Below are 19623 nucleotides of genomic sequence, written 5' to 3'. Positions count from 1 at the left end.
CGGTGATAGCCCAGCAACAACTACCTCATAACGCGACGGATTGCAGGGCTGGCAAGACGCGCTCGGGTAGTCGAACCGCGTAAAGTGGAATTGAATGCGCTAGTCCCTTTACGGAACAACACACACGTGATATATATCACATGACTTATCGTCCGGAAGGAACGACGACTGCGGATAGCTGCAAACCTCGCTGCCCAGTCGCCTATCCTCGGAACAACCGCCAATTGCATTATCCCCTCGTGCCAAGATGACTGTCGCCGAGTCCGTGAAGAGTGCCGTTGGGCTTGCGGATAGCACCGGTACGTAATTGCTGCCATTGGCATCCGATAAGAACCGCAGCAATGACACGACTGTTGGCATTGAATGATTGAAGGCTAACTTTTGTATATAGCTGCTTCCCGCCAGGAAATGTCGGATGCCCGCCTTCCCCTTCAGTACCGCGACTCATGCGCACACCTTTTGATCCCATTGAACCGTTGCCGACAGCAAGAGTACTACCTTCCCTGGAAGTGCGAGGTAAGTCTCACACCCGGATCGCTTACTGGGTACCTCGTTGGTTTCACACTATTTATAACTAATACCATTTTATTTTCTACCCCATAGGACGAGAGACATAGCTACGAGAAGTGCCAGTACGAGGAGTTCAAGAAGCGCGTTGCTAAGATGGAAGAGCTCCGTGCTGCGAAGGGTGGTGCCCGGAGCAACTAATACCACACATATCGGCGCGGCATTCGAGACGGGCAAAGTAGCGGGTTATGTACATAGATATTCTGAGATTGTTTGTCCATGCACCGACATTGGCGTTGGGATTCATTCGCGATTAAGCTTGCCGACACCACACCGGTGACAACCGGAACATCAACCGGCCAACCAACGGCTTCAACTGTATCTGGTGATCGCCTACCTGATTTCCTCGCGCTTTTTATGACGAGGTCAGAGTATCAGAATCGTCAAAATACCTGGCCCTGGATAAGACACCCAACTCCGTCCAGGAGGGAATTCGGCCCCGCCAACTCCACCATTGCGACAGAATTAGAGTGGCAGACCCTCGTGCAAAACTCCGAACAATTGATTTCGGCCCTTTCCCCCCTGTATAATAGGAACCGCACCCCATAAAATGCTCATAGGCCATATCAGCTATATCGTTACTCGTTAGGGGCAATGACTGGACGCAAGCACGACTACTAGCATAGTCCTAACTAGAGATAGTGTTCTCTCAGTCTGCGCATTCAGTTCCGGATTGTCGAGAGAATGCCATCAACTGTCCGTCCTCCATCCATATGGCCGGCGTCGGAGCAACTGATAGCGAAAATCACATGATCCCGTAATCCCCTCCACGCTGCTTAGAAATCGGCGGCGTTGACAATCACCGACACTGCTTCCCCTGCCCCGCTCGCCTACCAGAAATGGAGGGACAAGTTTCCCGGTCACCAATAGGCGCTTGAGCCTGGGACCCCCCAAGGTTCGACAGAATTTCAGCATAAAGTCGACAAGAGGAGCATCTGACTCGTCTTCCTCTTATTGAGTGCCTGCTTGTCTGTCTGACATTGCTGTTTCGTCGGCTGTACCCTGACCTTGCGACATTGCGTGCCACTGACGTTGATTGTTCTGCCGTGGTTCGGAGGTCATTATCGGGAAGTTTCCCCTCATCTCCGCGGGGTTTTTGAATGGCCTGATCTCCGAATTCTCGCCTCACCCGGAGACTGCTGGAACATTGAAACCTAAGACAAGAATTTACCTTTTGGAATTTTATTGTCCTGCACTGGCAAGATGGGTTTGCTGTAGGTGGAGTGTGCTGGGTCAAAGCCGGGTTCCATTAATGCGCAAAGACTAACATTGGCCGTTCCTTCAGAGCGCTTGGGACGGCCCTGGACTGGCCAGAGGCCAAAAAGAGGGCAGATCAGGTTCGCAAATGGGGGATTGAGGTAAGGCCTCCAGTCTTGTCTCCGTGTCTTCCGCGTTATTTACTCTACTTCTGGTCTTTTGCTGATCGAGATAGCAATTGCTCGCCAATTGGCATAGGGCCAAAGGCAAGGAGCGGAACGCCCTTCTTTGGGGCGATGAGGTAAGTCCGCAAGGCCTCATTTTGAGCGTGTTTCCGATGTATACTAATGCATTGTCCTTCATTAGGTCGAGTACCTCGTCGTAGCCGTCGATGATGAGACGAAAAAGGCCCGCCTGTCTCTCGCACAGGCTGAAATTCTCAAATCGCTTGCCAAGGATGAGGCATTATGGAAGGAAGGAAATTCTTCGAAGTCTCAGAACCAGGGACAGTGAGTTTTGGCTTGTGGTTCCAGGAAATAGAAGGGCGCATCCTGACAAACTCTAGTGAGGGCGAGGAACCACCTCATTTTCACCCTGAGTTCGGACGATTTATGTTGGAAGCCACACCGGGGAAACCTTGGGGCATTGACTTCAAGGATCTACTTAAAGTAGAGTCGAATATGAAGTGGCGGTAAGTGTCACAGTCTCAGGGCAAATCGGGATATCTCTAATGATCGCATACCAGACGTGAGGTTGCAAAGGCGCACATGGCACCGAATGAAAGCCCTATAACTCTTACAACCTTCCCTCGCCTGGGGACGAAGGATGATTATATTCAGCCCTATTATCCCCCCTCGGGTCCTGCGCTTCGATCGCAGTTCGTTCCTGACGAAATCGCCAACCCTCATATTAGGTTTCCAACATTGGCGGCCAATATAAGATCAAGGAGGGGCCGGAAAATTGAGCTGAACGTTCCCATATACAAGGATACGAACACACCTGAACCGTTCAAGGATCCGACTGTGGACTATGATCTCCACAATTGGCCTGAGGATGATGATGTCAGAAATGGCGCAGCCAAGGATGGCCATGTTTACATGGATGCTATGGCGTTCGGTATGGGCAGCTGCTGTCTTCAGATAACCTTCCAAGCGAAGAACATGACAGAAGGAAGAAAGCTGTACGATCAACTGAGCCCGCTAGGACCAATTCTTCTGGCCCTGACAGCCGCTACCCCCATCTATAAGGGATTCCTTGTGGACACGGATGTCCGTTGGAATCAAATTAGCGGGGCCGTTGATGACCGAACGCGGGAAGAACTTGGTGAACTCGTAAGATCCTCTTCTCTTTCCTTCTGCTGTTAACATCTCTTGTGGACTATGTTAACATGGCACAGCCCCTGAAAAACGATAGATGGAGGATACCAAAATCTAGATACGCTTCCAACTCGACCTATATCTCCCAAGATCCCAGGCTGAGGAAAGAATATTTGGACCCTGACCTCATCGTTGATGAAGACATCAAAAAGCGCTTGATCGATGATGGTATGGATGATCTTCTAGCGACACATTTCGCACACCTGTTCATCCGTGATCCGTTGGTTATATTTTCGGAAGATCTCGAGGAGCTAGACTTGAACAAAGCAGACCATTTTGAGAACCTACAGTCAACCAATTGGCAGCACATGCGCTTCAAGCCCCCACCGCCTGACAAGGATGACATCGGCTGGCGAGTTGAATTCCGATCCATGGAGATTCAGATGACAGATTTCGAGAACGCTGCGTTTAGTATTTTCATCGTGCTCGTGACTCGCGCAATTCTGAGTTTCGATCTCAACTTCTACATCCCAATCCAGCGTACGACAGAAAACATGGAGACGGCGCATGCACGCGACGCAGTCCTGGAACAAAAGTTCTATTTCCGCAAAGACCCTTTTGCTCGTCGCAGGCAGAACCAGCAATCACCAAATGGTAGCAATGTCTCATCTAACTCATCATCTGCTCAGAACACACCACCCCCATCGCCACCGCTAAACCCGGTGGAGTCCGAATACGATCTCATGACTATTTCTGATATCATCAACGGCTCCGCTGATGGGACTTTCCCTGGATTGATTCCGCTCGTTGAATCTTACTTGAATAGTGTGAATGTGGACGTTGAGACACGCTGTTCTCTAGCCAGCTATCTTGACTTAATACGCAAACGTGCTAACGGTACACTTTGGACTGGAGCCAAATGGATTCGTGAGTTTGTTGCGTCGCATCCTGGGTATAAGCACGACAGCACTGTTTCAGAGGAAATCTGCTACGACTTGGTGAAGGCTGTGGATGAGATGACTGTAAAGGAAGGCAAACACGGCACCATCGGGTGGGAACTCCTCCGGGGCAAGAAGAACTAGACGATTTGTGGAAATTTGCTGCATATAGATGTAGATAGTTTGCATTTCATATACTTTACAGCTTGCTGGTACAGATAAATGCGACACTTCCTTTGTTGGGCCAAGTGAATTATTATTTCAGCTCTCCAGTGCTCTTAATTACCAACGCCCATAACTTCTAAATTGTAGCTGACATGCTATACCGGTTGACTGCCATGCTATTCATTAAGCAGAGAATACTCATTCAACTTTTGTTCACTGTAATTCAGGCACATACAACCACTCAAAGCGCGCTTATGAGATCTTCATCCCCTCCTGCGGGCACTCTTCGCTCCTAAACACTATGGCAACAACAGCTTTTCTTCCTCTGTTGGCTGACGACATGAATCAGCCAGCCCGGTTACTTTCCACACACCATCGAGTTTATGGAGAATGAAAAGCTCAACCCCCACATGATGCACAATCCCATTGACTTTGGCCCGAAAGGGTGCCCATACCGCAGCCAGGTTCCCTGGCGAATATACCTTCACTTCTGGATCCCAAATCCGTTCGTCGATTTCGTCTTGAATCCTCGTTACTTGTTCCACGAAAGCCCCAATGGTACAAAAGCGAGGAAGGGTTGGTGATGGCGGCCAAACTGACATGCCTCCTGCCCGAACGCAATACTTTTCAAATTCGCCGGGACTTTTGGCCCTCAGTGCCTCCAGAAACCCTTGAATAACAGCCATTATGGAGTCGACTTCGTCGGGCAGTGGAGGCAAACCTGCCAGTGCAATTGTTTGACTTGGTATGATCCAGTGCATCTCTGATATCTTCGGACCGGGATTGTGATGATATGTTGTGGTAGGTGTGAGCTCTGCTTCAATCGGTACGACGACTAGAATCTGATCATATGATGCCTGTCACCAGCTGCACACCAGGAAGTGGAATGGATTCTGAATTCGGAGTATGTTTCCTACTCTCGCCCCAGGATACTGACAGTATATGCAGTCCCTGGTTCGGCAAGTGTGTAGACTGAGAGTCATCGAATAACTTATACCTTCTGGGTTTTCGGTGGATAGCAGCCAGCGACAATGGCCCATCGAAGAAATCACTGCATCATATCAAGCCACAGCCACGGCAGACCTCGGATGGAACGGATCTGCAGTGGCTATACTTTGATATAAAAGCAACAAGCCAAGCCAAGCCAACGTGTTACCGTTACAATGCCAACGATGGGTTTGTTCCACGGCGATACCTCTTGCTCCCGGTGGTGTGTGCAGAGACCATATGAAGCTTTGCGATCATCTGAAACTTTTGTCCAACGCACTATAGGACGGGAAGTCAATGATGCAGCGTATCCTTTTGCTGTCTGACCACCTTTCCAGGAGTCTTCACACCAAGGGCGCTGAATCCGTCCCAAAAGAATAGATCCCATGAACGTTTGAATCAGCTCAACGCATCTGCTGGTCAGACAAGGCTCGATAACCCCTCACAGCCCTCTTGATATGATAATTCGTGCGACTCTGGCCTTGGAAAAGGGCTTCTGGGCTGGGCTTCTTCTGTCCCTGTGCAACATGGGGTCCTGGTCCCGGATAAGTTGATTTTTGCGATCAAAGCATACAGGTTTAGGCTGATTACGGAGCAGGCCTGTGTCAGTGAACATGGAGTATTCGTCATCAGCTGGTGAGAAACCAGGAGGTTTTTGCCTAATGAGGGCCGGTCAAGAACTCCGGGAGATGTCAGGAGCACCGTGGACGGCTGTCCAAGCCTAGGCGTGCATTGTGCATCTGCAGGTGTCTGGTCTGGCGGTCAGGCAGTCCACACATGCCTCTTTCCTTCCTCGTGTGTCTCATTCACCACTTCCACCTCACTCAATATGTTTCTATATCTCGCTACCACTGGCCCTTGGGCCTGTTTTGCTTTGTCTACTTGTCAGGGCTTCATCCATTTTCTTCTGGTATGCTGACTTGACTTATACCATTCGCCACTCGTCAGCAGCAGAGATATATTTGGCGCCGGTATGATAGTCGTTCATATTGCGGCAAGCTCGCGGGAAACCACGCTATCCAGCCGTCGCGTGAAACTGCCTTCCCGGAAGACCCCATTCAACTTGCCCTCCGGCAAATCGGTTCGGCACTTTCAGACGCTTGGGATGCCATCATTGCCATCATTGCCATGAGGTCATTGGGCCCGTTGCGTCCTATGACCAAATGGCTCCGCAATTCGGCCGACAATCCTACCTGGAGTGGGAATTTCCACACATGGCGGTCGAGCCTTCAATGCTTTCCCCGCATTCCTCAACCCCATGGTTTCCGGGATAAATCAATCTCACTGATGAGTCTAATGCAAGATACTGTGGTTCGAATTCTCCGGGGTGCATTCATCCCTGCTTCCCCACAATTTGGACCCCTTTTCCATATAATGGCCACCCATCAAGCCTTCAATCGCTGCCTGAGCGAGTACCGATAGCAAGCCTCTTGTCCTTCCACGATGCTCAAAACCGCTGCCGGTCTTCTTGCTTTACTTGCCGTAGGGAAAGCGGCGCCAACCGGCGCGGCCAGTCCCACGGCCAATGTTCGCAACGGCACATATGTCGGAGTGCGGAATACGCATTACCAGCAAGATTTCTTCTTGGGTATGCCGTATGCCCAGCAGCCTGTTGGTGACTTGCGGTTCACGGTGCCTCAGCCTCTGAATGAAAGCTGGAGCGGACAGCACGACGCAAAAGAATATTCTCATATCTGTGTGGGATACGGTGTACGTGCGCGAGACTCTCTTGCGAGCCTGGTTCTTGGAAACAATCTAATAGCAGAGCATGTTAGACCGATTCAATTTGGTACCCGCAGTCCGAAGCGTGCCTCACCTTGAACGTCATTCGTGACTCTTCGGTAAACGACAGCTCGAAGCTTCCTGTAGGCGTCTGGATCCATGGCGGTGGCTTCTACGAGGGATCCAGCGCTGACCAGCGCTACAACATGTCTGCTATCGTCTCCAACTCCTATAAGATTGGTACGTCTTCCGACACAGGTGGAAGAATTGTCTAATTTGTGACTCGCACTGCAGGAAAGCCATTCATCGCCGTTAGCCTCAATTATCGCCTTTCAGCCTGGGGCTTCTTGAGCTCCAGCCAGGTCTCGGGTACTGGCAACACAAACCTAGGCATCAGGGACCAAAGACTTGCGCTCCAATGGGTCAAGGAGAACATCGAGGCATTTGGAGGCGACCCAGAAAAGATGACTATCTGGGGCGAGTCTGCTGGGGGAATGTCGGTTGGCTACCATCTCGCAGCATACGGCGGTAGGGACGACGGACTCTTCCGCGGAGCAATCATGGAATCAGGAGGTACGATGACAGCAAGTCCAGCCAACTATACTGGATACCAGCCACTTTATGACGATCTCGCGGCCAAAGTCAATTGCTCCGACGTAGTGGATTCGCTGCAGTGCCTGCGCGAAGTCCCCTTCGAGCAATTGAACGCCGTTCTCAACGGCACTGATGGCTCATCAGAGTACAACTTCGGGCCTGTCATCGATGGCGATCTCATCAGGGATTGGGGGAGTCTCCAGCTTGACAAGCATGAATTTGTCAAGGTCCCGATCATTTCAGGAACCAATACCGACGAAGGGACCGCGTTCGGGCCCACTGGGATCAATACAACAGAGCAGTTCTATGCATATCTTACAGGTATGCACGATGACCAGTTAACTTGACAGAATCCCAGGACAGCAATTGGGCTAACCACGCGCAGATGGCTCATCTGGATTCAAACTACCCCCGACCATCGCCCAGCAGATCCTGCAGCTCTACCCCGATGACCCAGCACTGGGCATCCCCGAGTTTCTCGGGTCCAGCCGAGTCCCGTCTAAAGGCTACGAATGGCGGCGCACCTGCGCATACGCAGGGGACTATGTAATGCATGCTAACCGACGGCGACAATGCGAGGCGTGGGCGGAGACTTCGACGACGGCCTACTGCTATCGCTTCAACATGCGAGCGGCCGACGTTCCGATCTTGTCTGGCGCCACCCATTTCGAAGAAGTTTCGTTTGTGTTCAACAACATTGCAGGCCTTGGGTACCATTACGGGAAGCCGTTCGCAGGGATGCCCGAGTCCTACATCCAGCTAAGCGACTTGATGACCAGCATGTGGGCCTCGTTCATCCACGACTTGGACCCCAACTCGGGCATCAAGGACTCGGATGTACGGTGGCAGGCGTACGGGAAGGATCAGCCGGTTGATCTGGTGTTTGATGCGAATGTCACGAGCTACATGGAGCCAGACACGTGGCGGAAGGAGGGGATCGATTATATCAATTCCGTGGCGAGCGCGTACTGGCGATAAGCTCCTGCTGTCGATGCACATGTGAGCCTGTTCTGTGAGTTTAGCTTTTCGTTCGATGCAGCCTACGATAGATGGTCAAGCAAACAGGGAAGGGTCAAGCGCATCTGGTCCCGTCTCTCGTTAGAAGCCAAACACCGATGCAGTGCTTCATGCATCAACCCGGACTCTGTATGTAATCTAGTTTCCATCTGGATGGTAGATCCGTCCCCGATTTGCAAAAAAGCGAGATGCTAGCGTTACGAGCAACAGGAAAACCTACGCATCATGCATTACAAATCAAGAAATACCGGTTTTGTATCACGAACCCAGCGAGACAGCCTATACATGATTGGTGGCAGTGACGGTCTATGTACCTCGGAGGCACACGCTCGTCCATCAATTGTCTCCAGCCAAGCCAAGCTAACAGCCAAGAAGAGAGACATCACAGAAGACAAAAGGCAAACCTCCCCGACCCAGTGCCAGGGGAAGCCAGTCTCAGGGGGTGTGGTCTGGCAAGCGAGAAGTGTTGTTCCTCACGGTGTCTATCCGGCACCACCACCCTCGGGGACAGACAGACAGATCGACTATCATACGATCCATACCAAGTCCCCGACTGTACTACTACCGATGAAGAAGAGGGAAGGAACGGGAAATAGAATTTCCCCTGGTCTTGATCCCTCAGCTACCTGCCAGAATGGGGTACCCAATGGCAGCGGGATCCACGATTTGACAGTGGATGGGACGTTCCCCTCCCCCCGTGGCTGTCATGGCTGGAGGGGGACCTGTCATATCCTTTCCCTTTCCGGATAGCCCAGCCAGGGGTCCTTCGGGCTCGATTCTCCTTCCTTCTCCAACTCCCGTCATCCTCAACCAGGAAAAATTCCTTCAGCAAGCTGACTGGACCCAGCCTAGAACTAAGAGATTAGAGAGAAAAAAAATCTATCGAAACACTCATCCAGAAAACAACCACCACCGGTACTATCCCATCTAAACGAGATGGAGTTCCAAAGTACAGAGAGTGAAAAATCACTCGGTAAAAATTACCTGATTGCAGAACGGTAACCATGGAACGAGGCATGAACCCAAGGGCCCGCGGGGGGGGGACCTTTTGAACATTCCAGAACATCTTAGCTGGGTCCCTGCCAAAACCAACCCGAGTACTAACCAACCATCTATCTACGTACTAATCTAGATAGGATAGGTAGTCAGAAGTGGGAACAAACAAAAAATGAAATGGATACTTACTAGAAAATACTAGACGGCAAAAAAACTAATCTATCGAGTTATCGCGGGTTCGGTTCCTTTGATTAAAAGGTCGCGCTGCCGATCGCGATCGCGTGTAATCAAATCAACCAGGTTGTCATTGACCACAAGTCCTCCACAACAGCTTACCCATTCCATTCCGGTGGCGTAGGCCCCCCCCATTCATTCCCTTCCTTTCCCGTTTCCCTACTATTCTTTTCTTCTTACTATTATCTAATACTCTGTAATCTCTAGACAGTTAATTAATTAATTAATTAAAATGTTCGTTCGCCCTCTATCTACCTTTTTCTTGAACTACTATTATTTCTTCCCGACGGCCCCATCCCATCTCGGGCACCTCGTTTGCGGGATCTTGCTTATTTCCCAGGCACACCTCCCCTCTCTCTCCCTGCTTTTAGTAAAGTGGCATTTTGGCGCCCCTCTTCGCCCCCCCCCCCCCCCTCATCCCCTCCCGGTGCCACGCAGATTCGATTCGATCGTTTGCTTCTTCTTCTTCTTCTTCTTCTTCTTCTTATTCTTTCCGAGTCAGGTAGGTAGGTAGATAATTTCCATTGACGTTTCTAAATATAATCCATTCCATCTCTCTTCATTATTTCCTTCCCGCTCGAGTGGGAATCTTCAGAGTTACAACTTACGTATACCCTCATCTCATCACCACCAGTCCATCAAAATATAAAAAGGAAATTAAACCAAGACAATATACTAAATAGGATAATAGATATAGGAGAAACATAAGTACCTAATCTCATTAACTGCCAGATACCAATAAGTTTCCAAGATCTATACTACCTACCTACCTACCTACCTACCTTCCTACCTAGATAAGTAACTATATGTTGTTCTGTCAGCTGTCATCGTCTTCGTGTCGAGTACCCATTTAGTTAGTTATTACGGAGTAGTAGGTTGGTTACTAAATTAATTAGGTAGTTATTCTAGCGAGGTGAGTAGATAGTTCGATCCTTTCCCTGGGCCGGGTGTATCCGTGGTTTGATTGATTGATTGATTCCTTTTTCGTTATCCACGTGTTTGGGAGGGGGAGGGGGGTTTGGATCTGGGCCGCGCTGTTGGGTGAGATGGAAACTAGCAGATGGATCTGGGTATTTGGTTGTATTGCAAATTTTGAGATGTATGTTGTGTATTTTGGATGATGGGGGGTTATTATTCTGTAGTGTAGTGTAGTTCGAGTTGGAGTTGTGGTGATGATGTATATTTGTCTGCGTGATGGACTATGGACATTTTGTTGTAGGGAGAGGTTTGGAAAGGTTGAAAGGCTATTCGCTAAGGGATGATATCTGGGAGCATGCAGAACACTGGAGTCTACCTGGATAATCATAATCATAGACATATGTAGCTTTCATATCCAAATAATGCCTGGTCAACTGTAGATAACTACAACGCCCCAGAAGGGGAGGATGGTAACGGCCGAAACCATGTACAGTACTTCTGGAACATACATACAGTCATACAGTCACCATACAGAAGCCACCCTCTGAATCATCAGGCGGATGCACTGATCCTCATGCATCGACTACTGTGCTTCACGCCTTAACGCTATGTATAGTAGGTACCAGTACCTTGGTTGGTGGCAAGCATTGTCACTGGAGCAGATCAGTGCGCACGCTAATCTGTATTTCAGTACAGAGAGGGACATTGTTACAAGACGCGACCATAAAATACCATACGGGGTAAGGCGCCTATCTGACAAGTGACAGCCGATGATAGCCATCAGGCAAGTCGCTATAAGGCTATAAGGAAGCTACTATAATCTGACGCGATCGGAAGTCATATCTAACAGCCATATGGCTGCTGGCATGATCGATCGGGATCAGGTTACATCGCGTCGTTAGTGTTTATTATTGGGTTAGCATCGGAGTTCCATCAGAAGTAGGCAGGTAGTACTAATTAATTTATGCTTACTTGTTCACATGATGGACCGATCGATACTCCGTAGGTAATAACAGATTGTAGTAGCCTATACTCGCATTGGCCGGGTCCGATATTGCTGCTGTGGCGCAGTGGTGTACGTTGGTATGACTCAATATATTTTTTTGGTGAGCTTCGAATAGCTCATACTGCCGGGCAGCTCGATCCCTGCTCCAGAAAACATCCACCTGCTCATAATGCAATCTTCATGGTCATGATGATTTTCTTCGTTTGTCTTGGCCCGAGGTTACTGAATAGTGAAGACACCCCCTTTTGCGGGTTGATTTGTAAGCCTAATGACTCGCAATTAATATATGGCGTGGTAAATATAGCTGCCTTCAAGTAGTGGGTATCCGGGCCTTCAGCAAGCTCATCACCACGCTGCCAGGACCAAGGATGATAATATCATAATGACATCCATTATAGGGTCCGGAGGGTCGAAAGTAGGGCATCGGGATGACTTCGGTGTGGGAGTGCCCAAGGCTCAACGGACTGACTCTTCAGAGCCAAGTAATGACGCTGACCTACTATAAAATGGAGACGGACAGCCAACGGCGATTCATTTACCAGTCAGGTGCTAATACCCTTCCGGCTGTCATCTCCGTGGGCTGCTCGTTAGCACCATTGATAGACTCCGGAGCTCATATATCTTAGCCCCAACCACCCAAGATCCGCGCAGATTAACCCGCCGATGGCGATGGTCGATAGACGACGCTAAACCCAAGACTGCCCGGAGCTGGTTCTGGCAGAGTCGGCATGGTAGCCACGGCGGGCCGATCAACGACCGTTATGAAGTCAAGAGCCACCCAACTCCATCTTCTTGATTTTTGAAGGGGAGGATTATCGGGATTCCCCCTTTTTCTTTCGTCCTGTCTACTAGATAGTAGATACGCCTCTCTTCTGGAAAAGTGACAGAGATGCTTGGGCCCAGTCCACTCACGGTCCCCACCATCTACCATTGTTTGCCGGGTAATTCGACGGGGCCCAGAGATGAGGTTACTGCAGCTTTCACCTGGACGGGACGGAGGTTTTGGTGCGGAGAATTTAGAGGAACTTAAGACTAGTAAGTAGTAGGTAGCTCAACAAGTCAAGTCATGAACTCGAACCCGTCAATCAGATCCGTTCTACCGGGAACGGCGCTACTGAGCCTGGATGAGGATTCCTGATTTTTTTTTTTTTTTTTTCTTTTTCGATTTGATTTTCGTCTCGGATAGGAAATTTGTCGAGGTAACTGCTGGCCTTGGGAGATCCACGCCTTCTCCCCTTCCTCACGCAGAACCCAATAATATCGACCTGCCATCGAGATAGACATGTTTCCCTCACTAGGATCGCGTACTTTTGCAACCATGCAGACTTAACCTTCCGGATTGACGCTGATGCGTACCCCAATGATCCATCAGTCCTGACCACCAGAGGGGTGGATCACACCACAGCCGGGTCCGTAGATACGGTGGGGAAAGCCAACGTTCAACGGCCTGGAAAAGGCAGTATCTGCGTGCCGCGACCTCCGAACCCGCACCTTTTCACTGGAGATGCCAGAAGAGGATGACAGCGATCTTGCAAGTTGCAACAATAGCATCCGGCATGGTCTATCGTAGTCTGCTGAGCAGGGCCACTACATGATTCATGAGATGGCCATTTCTGCCCCTTTTCGGGAACCGCGCCTGGTGGATCGCTCGACCGCCTCGTTGATGACAATCCTCAAAAGCAGATGCTCCGGCTCAACAGGAATTAGCTATAGATCTGTCAATCGATTTTCGGGATTTGATTACGACTCAATTCGGGGAATGCATGGGAGCCGAAGTAGATCCGTCTCGCGGCCGGGGCAAGATGAGGCGACAAGGGCGAAAAAAATAGTGAAAAAAATTTAGAGAGGGCGGGAAGTGCTCTCCGAGACCATTAGATCATGACACATATTATTATCATTTTTATTGTGGTCTTGCCTTTTTTTTTGGACTCCAAGGTGACAGACAATATTAAGGTCTTCTATAATAATGATGATGATGATGATGATGAGTATTTCCTTACCTCACTGGGCCCTGTACGCACAGCCCGAAGCGGTGGTGATCCCCAGTGGCTGTCCTCCACTCTTTTTTCTTGCTTGTACTCCTCCTGTCAACCATGCATACAGCCACAGACGGGTGGGACATACCTTAGCTGTAAGAATGAGGATGATTGACAGGGCATCGGTCGAATTCGTCATCTCGGACAGGGTTTCTCCAGTCGAATCTTGGTACGCCAAAGACGGGAGAATGAATGGAGCCGATAAAGAATGGTCCACTTCACGTGTCCTCCAGGGGGATGCTGAAGGAATGAAGAACGAGGAATGAACGCCGAGTGGGCCGGCCGATTCCTTTGCCTCCTTACTTGGAAGGAGGCGACCGAGCTACTATCCTCGGCAACGGTACCTGAATTACCGTAGGCAATACCTATCTAGTACCTACCTATATCGAAGTCCACAGTGGAAGTGGGAGGTGTGAAGAAGGAAAGTGAACGAGAAAACTCTGATGGCTGGCAAGAAACTTCTTCGGTGTTTCACCATGGGTCAATGCGCTCACAGTATGTTGGTATTTGTCCCATACGCAGAGGGAGTAGTACAAGGTACGCCTTGAATCCACACAACCGGAGCAGTAAGTACTCCGTATGTCAAGGGGAGATCTGATTCTTGCTCGAGACGGGGGATGGGATCTAGGTACTAGTGAACTTGGCCCGTTGGGTACTGTACAAATTTGATACGGGACAACTTTGAACAATGATGAATGAGGGGTGGGGGCCGTTAGCGGCACCAAACACGCTCCCAAGTCCCAATCGGTCGGCGTGCAGGAAACCCAAGTCTTGGTAGCCCAAGGACGGAGCTGGCCAGAGACGAGCCATCGGGTTTAACCGTTTTGGACGAAACCCCAGCTGTCAACTTTCTGGTTTGGGATAAGTCGTCGGAGAGTTTACCGGGACGGATCCACTGCCGCTGGTCCTGGAGCTTTTCCTGCCCTCCCTTTTGCTTCTCTTTGCCCGGTGCCAGTCTCTTGGGCTCATGGTCAAATCGGCCCATCCCATGCAAAACAACAAAGGCCGTGTCAATCAAAGAGCGGTGCAGGAGTAGCCCGCTGCTAGCAGATCGGGGGCCATAACTAGGGCGTCTTAGTAATCTTAACCTTCCCAAAAAGAAAAAAAAAGTGCCAATTACGCCGGCCAATATATCTGGCTCTAGATGGGCATCCTTCCGATACAGACTTGTTCACTGGGTACCAGCGAAGATGAGCCAAGTTGAAAAAAAAGGGCAAGAGAAGCCCTTTGCACAGATGCAGATGGATTTGGAGCCGGATTTACGGCTGCAACGTCAACGTCCAGCCTCAAATGGCCAAATGGGTGGCAGGCAATAGTGGGTGTATCACAATCAGACTGGCCTCAAACCCCAACATTAGAACCAATAAGCAGACAGCTGTTGAAGAGGATCCGATCGCTCTCATTTTAGGCTCTTTCCACAATGGTCGAAGCGTTGTCGCTCCCTTCCTCTCTAGTTGGGATGATGATTTGATCATCATTGACCGATCATAGGACCCGGTCCCACCATATCCCCAATGCCGGTATCCATTATCTGTACTTATCCTGATTTTGATAGAGGGCAGTTGGCGAAGACGTTAGCGAGGCGCGACTGCCAGCCAACGGTCGCAACGGTCCTTAAACCATCCCTTTTGGCGCTGTCGATCCTATTATCCGCTTTCTGGCCCACCATTTCCCAACTCCATCATGTTGCTAACTTGCTGTTCCTAGATTCCGAGTCCTACTGCCTTATATGTCCTTGGTGAGACTCCTAATGCGGAAGGTGTGCTGTGACAATACCCCTAAAACGACAACGCTGAGATGTCTGTTCGTTGGTTGGTTGTATATATGACTCCACATTGCCCAGCTGGCTCCATAGCTGTGGTAGCCCGAACCCCCTTTTGCGTAGTAAACTCCTATGAGGCATACTTGGTTGCACACCTTGGTTCTAGAATAGCGACCACGGAGAAGGTGGGCGTAAAAGAAGAAGGGGGTACCTCGTAGAGTATTATCAACCACGGCCCTTGCGTACGATGAACCCCCCTCCCCCTGCGGTGTTGCTGTCTTGCTTGGAAAAGCCACGACAGGGTGGCAAAGGAGAACTCACCACAAAGTCCGTGGGAGTATCTGTACTCGCATGCTTCAGTTGGCTCATCCAGCATTTGGACCCTCCTCCCGCTTTCCTGCCTAGATGCGGTAACACAAACGGGTTTTCACATGACAATGGCATTACAATGATTAGAAAGGCACGAGGCCATGCCATCAAAAGCAAGATTGAATGCAATCTCGTCTCTCTGTCTATTTGGAGAACACAATGCCCATTGCAAACGTATTATTGGTGAACTGTGGGTATCTAGACATGTCCCCACTGATCAAAGCACTGGATGCGGGTGCCGAATGGATAGTTGTCGAAATAGCGGTCACTATGACTGGGAGCTTTTTCTGAGGCTCTCATGTGTGACGGGGGGAATTCAGATGCTAAACCGCTGGATGACATATTGTTCAGATGTTCAGGGCTCTGAAGATATATTGGCCCACTGTTGCTTCCAAGAACACTGGTGTCGGCTGGTATCCGAAAGACACTTATTTTGACGTATGCTAATAGCAGTCACCCGTAGATCACTGGATCCTGCTGGTATGTAGCCTGGCTCTCATATTATTAGGTCCCACACATCCTAGACTTGTTAAGTGTCAAAGTAAGAGATTCCCTCGAGGCCATCAGCAACTCGGGTCTCCGTCTATTGCCAATGATCAGGTGCTTCATTGCCGCCGAGCTTTCACCCTTGTCAGTGATGTAGCCACCTTGTCTCCGGATTTTAAACCATTACTTGCATCCCTCTGATGGATGGGGGCTCCTCACCCAGAGCGAACGCCATCTCTGGAGACGGTGTGGTACGGCCACCCGGGTTAGCGTAGAGGGGCTGGAGATGATGTTTCCTTGCCGGTAGATAGTCGGTAGGCAAGTTTTTACTATCCTCGAAACCGCTTAAGGGTATGGACTATTGTACTGCCAATATAAGCTTGTTGGCCAATGCATCTGTCCTATCCAATCAATGTCGGCTGAACGACTTTACATGGCGAGCGCAAAGATTTCCCGACCAAGCTAGTCCTTATTAGGTATCTAGCCAGAGCCCCAGGCCACAGCATTCCTCACACTCAGTGTTCTAGAGCGGAGTCCGCTGGACTCGCAGGCGAATAACGTCCCACGACATCGAGCCTAAACGTAGGTGAAATTTGAAAACGGAGGTCCTCTCCCTTGGGGTGTAGACGTAGGTATATATTAGTCACACTAAGAGATGTTCGAATATAATCATGGCTCACCCAAAATACGTGAGCTAAACACACATAAAAGAAGATATATGGGATTAATTGAAGCAAGGTGCAGTGGAGGTAGATTATCTGTAAGTACTACTAAGTGATCCGTAGGTAAGATGGGAAACGTACCTAGAAGTGGCTATAAGGGTGCCTGATTGGATGATCGCGTTCTGGGCGACCGTTAGATCCATGATCCATTTTTTCACTGTTGCCGCCTTGTCTGTGCACCGGTAACAGTAGGACAAAAAAGTACCGAGTCAAATGAAGCCTGGCGTCATAGCTTTGGATTCCTTGATCTGCTGAACCTGGACGAAATTACCTCAGGAAAAATTATTCCGGAAGAGAAGCCTCCATAAGGATTGACACGGAGGATAAGTGTACCTGTGGAATGAGGTCATGACTTTCGCCCAACATCACATGTCAGCAATTGATGGAGCAGGTTAATAATCAGACAAGTTCCAATCCTTTCCCTCCAGGGATCTCCGACGCCATGCGCTTCACCTGGCGGAAGTAGTTACCGTAGCCTTGCCAATTCTGGTAAAGATCGGAGGCTTCCAGTTGATCCCTCAAGGAATATTTTTAGCGCCATCTGCTGGAAGTCAGTTCGACTTCCCCTAGCCTGACAGTAGATAATAGATAGGTACAATTCGCAGCAAAAAATCCACTTTCTGGGCTCTAGAGCGCTGAAGCCAAGTTCTATGACACCGAACTTATATAGATTGTGTACTTCAGTGCTCCTAAAATTCTGTAGCTCTACGGGGAATGCAATGGACCGGCAATATTCTCAGAGGCATGCTGGATTTTAAGAGTGCGTGTCAAAGCGACGTGGTTCATAGCTGGACGAGAAAGCCCCCAAAGCCCATTGTGTCGGTACAAAGCACCGTCCACTTTAGAATGAGGGGGGGGGGAGGATGGGGCAAAGCCTGCAGAGTAAAAGTCTCCATGGAGCGCCGGTGGATGAGCGTGGCTGCTTCCTTACAGGGGCCGAGGGCTTCCGGATACACTTCGGTCTGCAGTGCCATGGAATGATGGGATCATGGGAGACATTGAGAGTCAGGGAGTTTTCCACAATTTATATTAATGTTTCAACCGTTGTCTGACTCGCAGCTGCATATAAGTCGCCGTTTTTCTCATTCAATCGTTCATAATACGTATTCGATATGCATTACTAGGTAAATACGCGAGTACGACCCAAACTCCGTAACGATCGAAACATACACAATATATGTATAAACTTGAGGGGCAGGGGTTTGGTTCAAGGGTGCTAAGTAAGAGCAGCACCAGCATACCTACTATATCGAGCCCATTGAGCAACGGATCGCATAAGTTGTGTCCAGGCTACTTAACGGCTCGGCCAGAGACAATGCTAAGTTGTAACGATCACAGTCTCGTCAGATGTATGGGCGACCACATCTATTTGACGGGGAGAGAATGTACAATGGATTTGATCTGCCAGACCGGTGTCAACACGCCTCTCAAAGTAGTATACGAACTGAAGAGGTAATCACCATGTTCAATACCTTTCTAAGTAGACACTAAAGTATGCGCATACTACTTACGTATCGGGCGGAAAGCATCCCACTACTCATCTACTAATAGTAGCTCGGACTCCCTACCATAATCATTCACGATGCTAAAAATTGCGCATGCAGCCAAATTAAAAAAGGTTAGAGCGCAAAGCTTGCCCTCTGCTGCAAGCTCCTGTGTGCATACAAGATGTGATGCTTGCGAGTGGGCAAGTAATACTTGGTAGATATCCTTCCTTAGTAAAAGTCTTATTGGCACTGTGGTCCCTGTGGGCAACGTAGGAAAGGGCATACTAGTAGTTATATATTACATTTAGACATGAATCCATAGAGTTAGAGGAAAATTGCTACCCTGATGAAAACTGACAGCATAGGGGCAATGGAGTGGTGAGTAGATAGACATGCATATGATTGAGTTGGTACCACACTAGAATCGTTGGTTACGTCAATATATTGACTAGTAGGCCCATATTCGATATTCAATGATGATGATGGCGATTGGCGTCGATCTGAAGCCTGTATGATAAATAATGCGCCCGTTCGTTGGTCATCTCCAATCATGTGGCCTAGATCTCGGTTCGGAGATGGATCGTCCTCCAAAGGCCCGCAACGTGCATGCCACTGTTGTGTTAACAGGTAATAATGGAATTAATGGAAATGGCTGCCCTTTCAAGCCCTGTGGCTGGCAAACAATGAAACCACTTATTCCAGTAAATTTTTATTGTTCGGTTTAAATGTAAGTGAGCTAGGTCTATGGATTATGGGAATTTGTTGACCATCATTTGCTTGGGTGTCCGGCGTCGAGGAACGTGTCCTAAATTAGTGGTGGGGGGGTTCAATGAGACGGCCGGGAATACGACACGATATCTTTTCGGGGAAATCGTCCGATCCAAGGAAGGCTATTGATAACAGCGCATGCACTCCGTACAGTGTATGTGGTCAATTTACTGTTAGTGCCCCCCCTCCCTTCCCTACTAGGACCACTTGTTGCAACTACGTATCTGGGTAAGCGATCGATCGATCGGAATGTGTGTGCGACTGTGCATCCGTCCTCTATGGAGTAAGTAACTTCGAAGGCCAAGTGTCCACTAGACTTTTCCAAGGTCCAACGCA

At 49.4% G+C, this 19623-nt stretch overlaps 5 protein-coding genes across 5 annotated transcripts; 4 read left to right on the top strand and 1 right to left on the bottom strand.

Annotated features, from left to right (window-relative positions):
- Positions 1 to 181: 181 nt before the first annotated feature.
- BO94DRAFT_537287 (NADH dehydrogenase [ubiquinone] 1 beta subcomplex subunit 7) lies at positions 182 to 1160 on the top strand. Its single transcript, XM_025612233.1, has 3 exons — positions 182 to 299; positions 392 to 516; positions 604 to 1160. Exons 1-3 carry the CDS (start codon positions 248 to 250, stop codon positions 706 to 708), a joined length of 282 nt encoding a protein of 93 aa, XP_025465265.1. The 5' UTR covers positions 182 to 247; the 3' UTR covers positions 709 to 1160.
- Positions 1161 to 1770: 610 nt separating this feature from the next.
- On the top strand, positions 1771 to 4162 carry BO94DRAFT_587857 (glutamate--cysteine ligase; the record flags this gene model as incomplete). The annotated part of the gene is made up of 7 exons (XM_025615859.1): positions 1771 to 1781; positions 1853 to 1925; positions 2000 to 2065; positions 2131 to 2273; positions 2330 to 2455; positions 2510 to 3095; positions 3161 to 4162. The coding sequence occupies 7 exons, from the start codon at positions 1771 to 1773 to the stop codon at positions 4160 to 4162; spliced, it is 2007 nt and encodes a 668-aa protein (XP_025465264.1).
- A 160-nt stretch (positions 4163 to 4322) lies between these two features.
- BO94DRAFT_160074 (uncharacterized protein) lies at positions 4323 to 5195 on the bottom strand. Its single transcript, XM_025605863.1, has 2 exons — positions 5181 to 5195; positions 4323 to 5025 (listed from the first exon to the last, which is right to left on the bottom strand). Exon 2 carries the CDS (start codon positions 4942 to 4944, stop codon positions 4483 to 4485), a length of 462 nt encoding a protein of 153 aa, XP_025465263.1. The 5' UTR covers positions 4945 to 5025; positions 5181 to 5195; the 3' UTR covers positions 4323 to 4482.
- Positions 5196 to 6458: 1263 nt separating this feature from the next.
- Positions 6459 to 8596, top strand: BO94DRAFT_159937 (cholinesterase). The gene is made up of 4 exons (XM_025605862.1): positions 6459 to 6880; positions 6946 to 7132; positions 7187 to 7807; positions 7872 to 8596. The coding sequence occupies exons 1-4, from the start codon at positions 6614 to 6616 to the stop codon at positions 8462 to 8464; spliced, it is 1668 nt and encodes a 555-aa protein (XP_025465262.1). The 5' UTR covers positions 6459 to 6613; the 3' UTR covers positions 8465 to 8596.
- A 4820-nt stretch (positions 8597 to 13416) lies between these two features.
- Positions 13417 to 14016, top strand: BO94DRAFT_159911 (uncharacterized protein). Its single transcript, XM_025605861.1, has one exon. It carries the CDS (start codon positions 13624 to 13626, stop codon positions 13957 to 13959), a length of 336 nt encoding a protein of 111 aa, XP_025465261.1. The 5' UTR covers positions 13417 to 13623; the 3' UTR covers positions 13960 to 14016.
- The last annotated feature ends 5607 nt before the right edge of the window (positions 14017 to 19623 follow it).

The sequence above is a fragment of the Aspergillus sclerotioniger genome, assembly GCF_003184525.1.
Source record: "Aspergillus sclerotioniger CBS 115572 chromosome Unknown BO94scaffold_22, whole genome shotgun sequence".
Taxonomy (NCBI): Eukaryota; Fungi; Ascomycota; class Eurotiomycetes; order Eurotiales; family Aspergillaceae; genus Aspergillus; species Aspergillus sclerotioniger.
The sequence above is the reverse complement of the archived record's forward strand: the minus strand, read 5'-3'. Positions and strand labels throughout refer to the sequence as shown.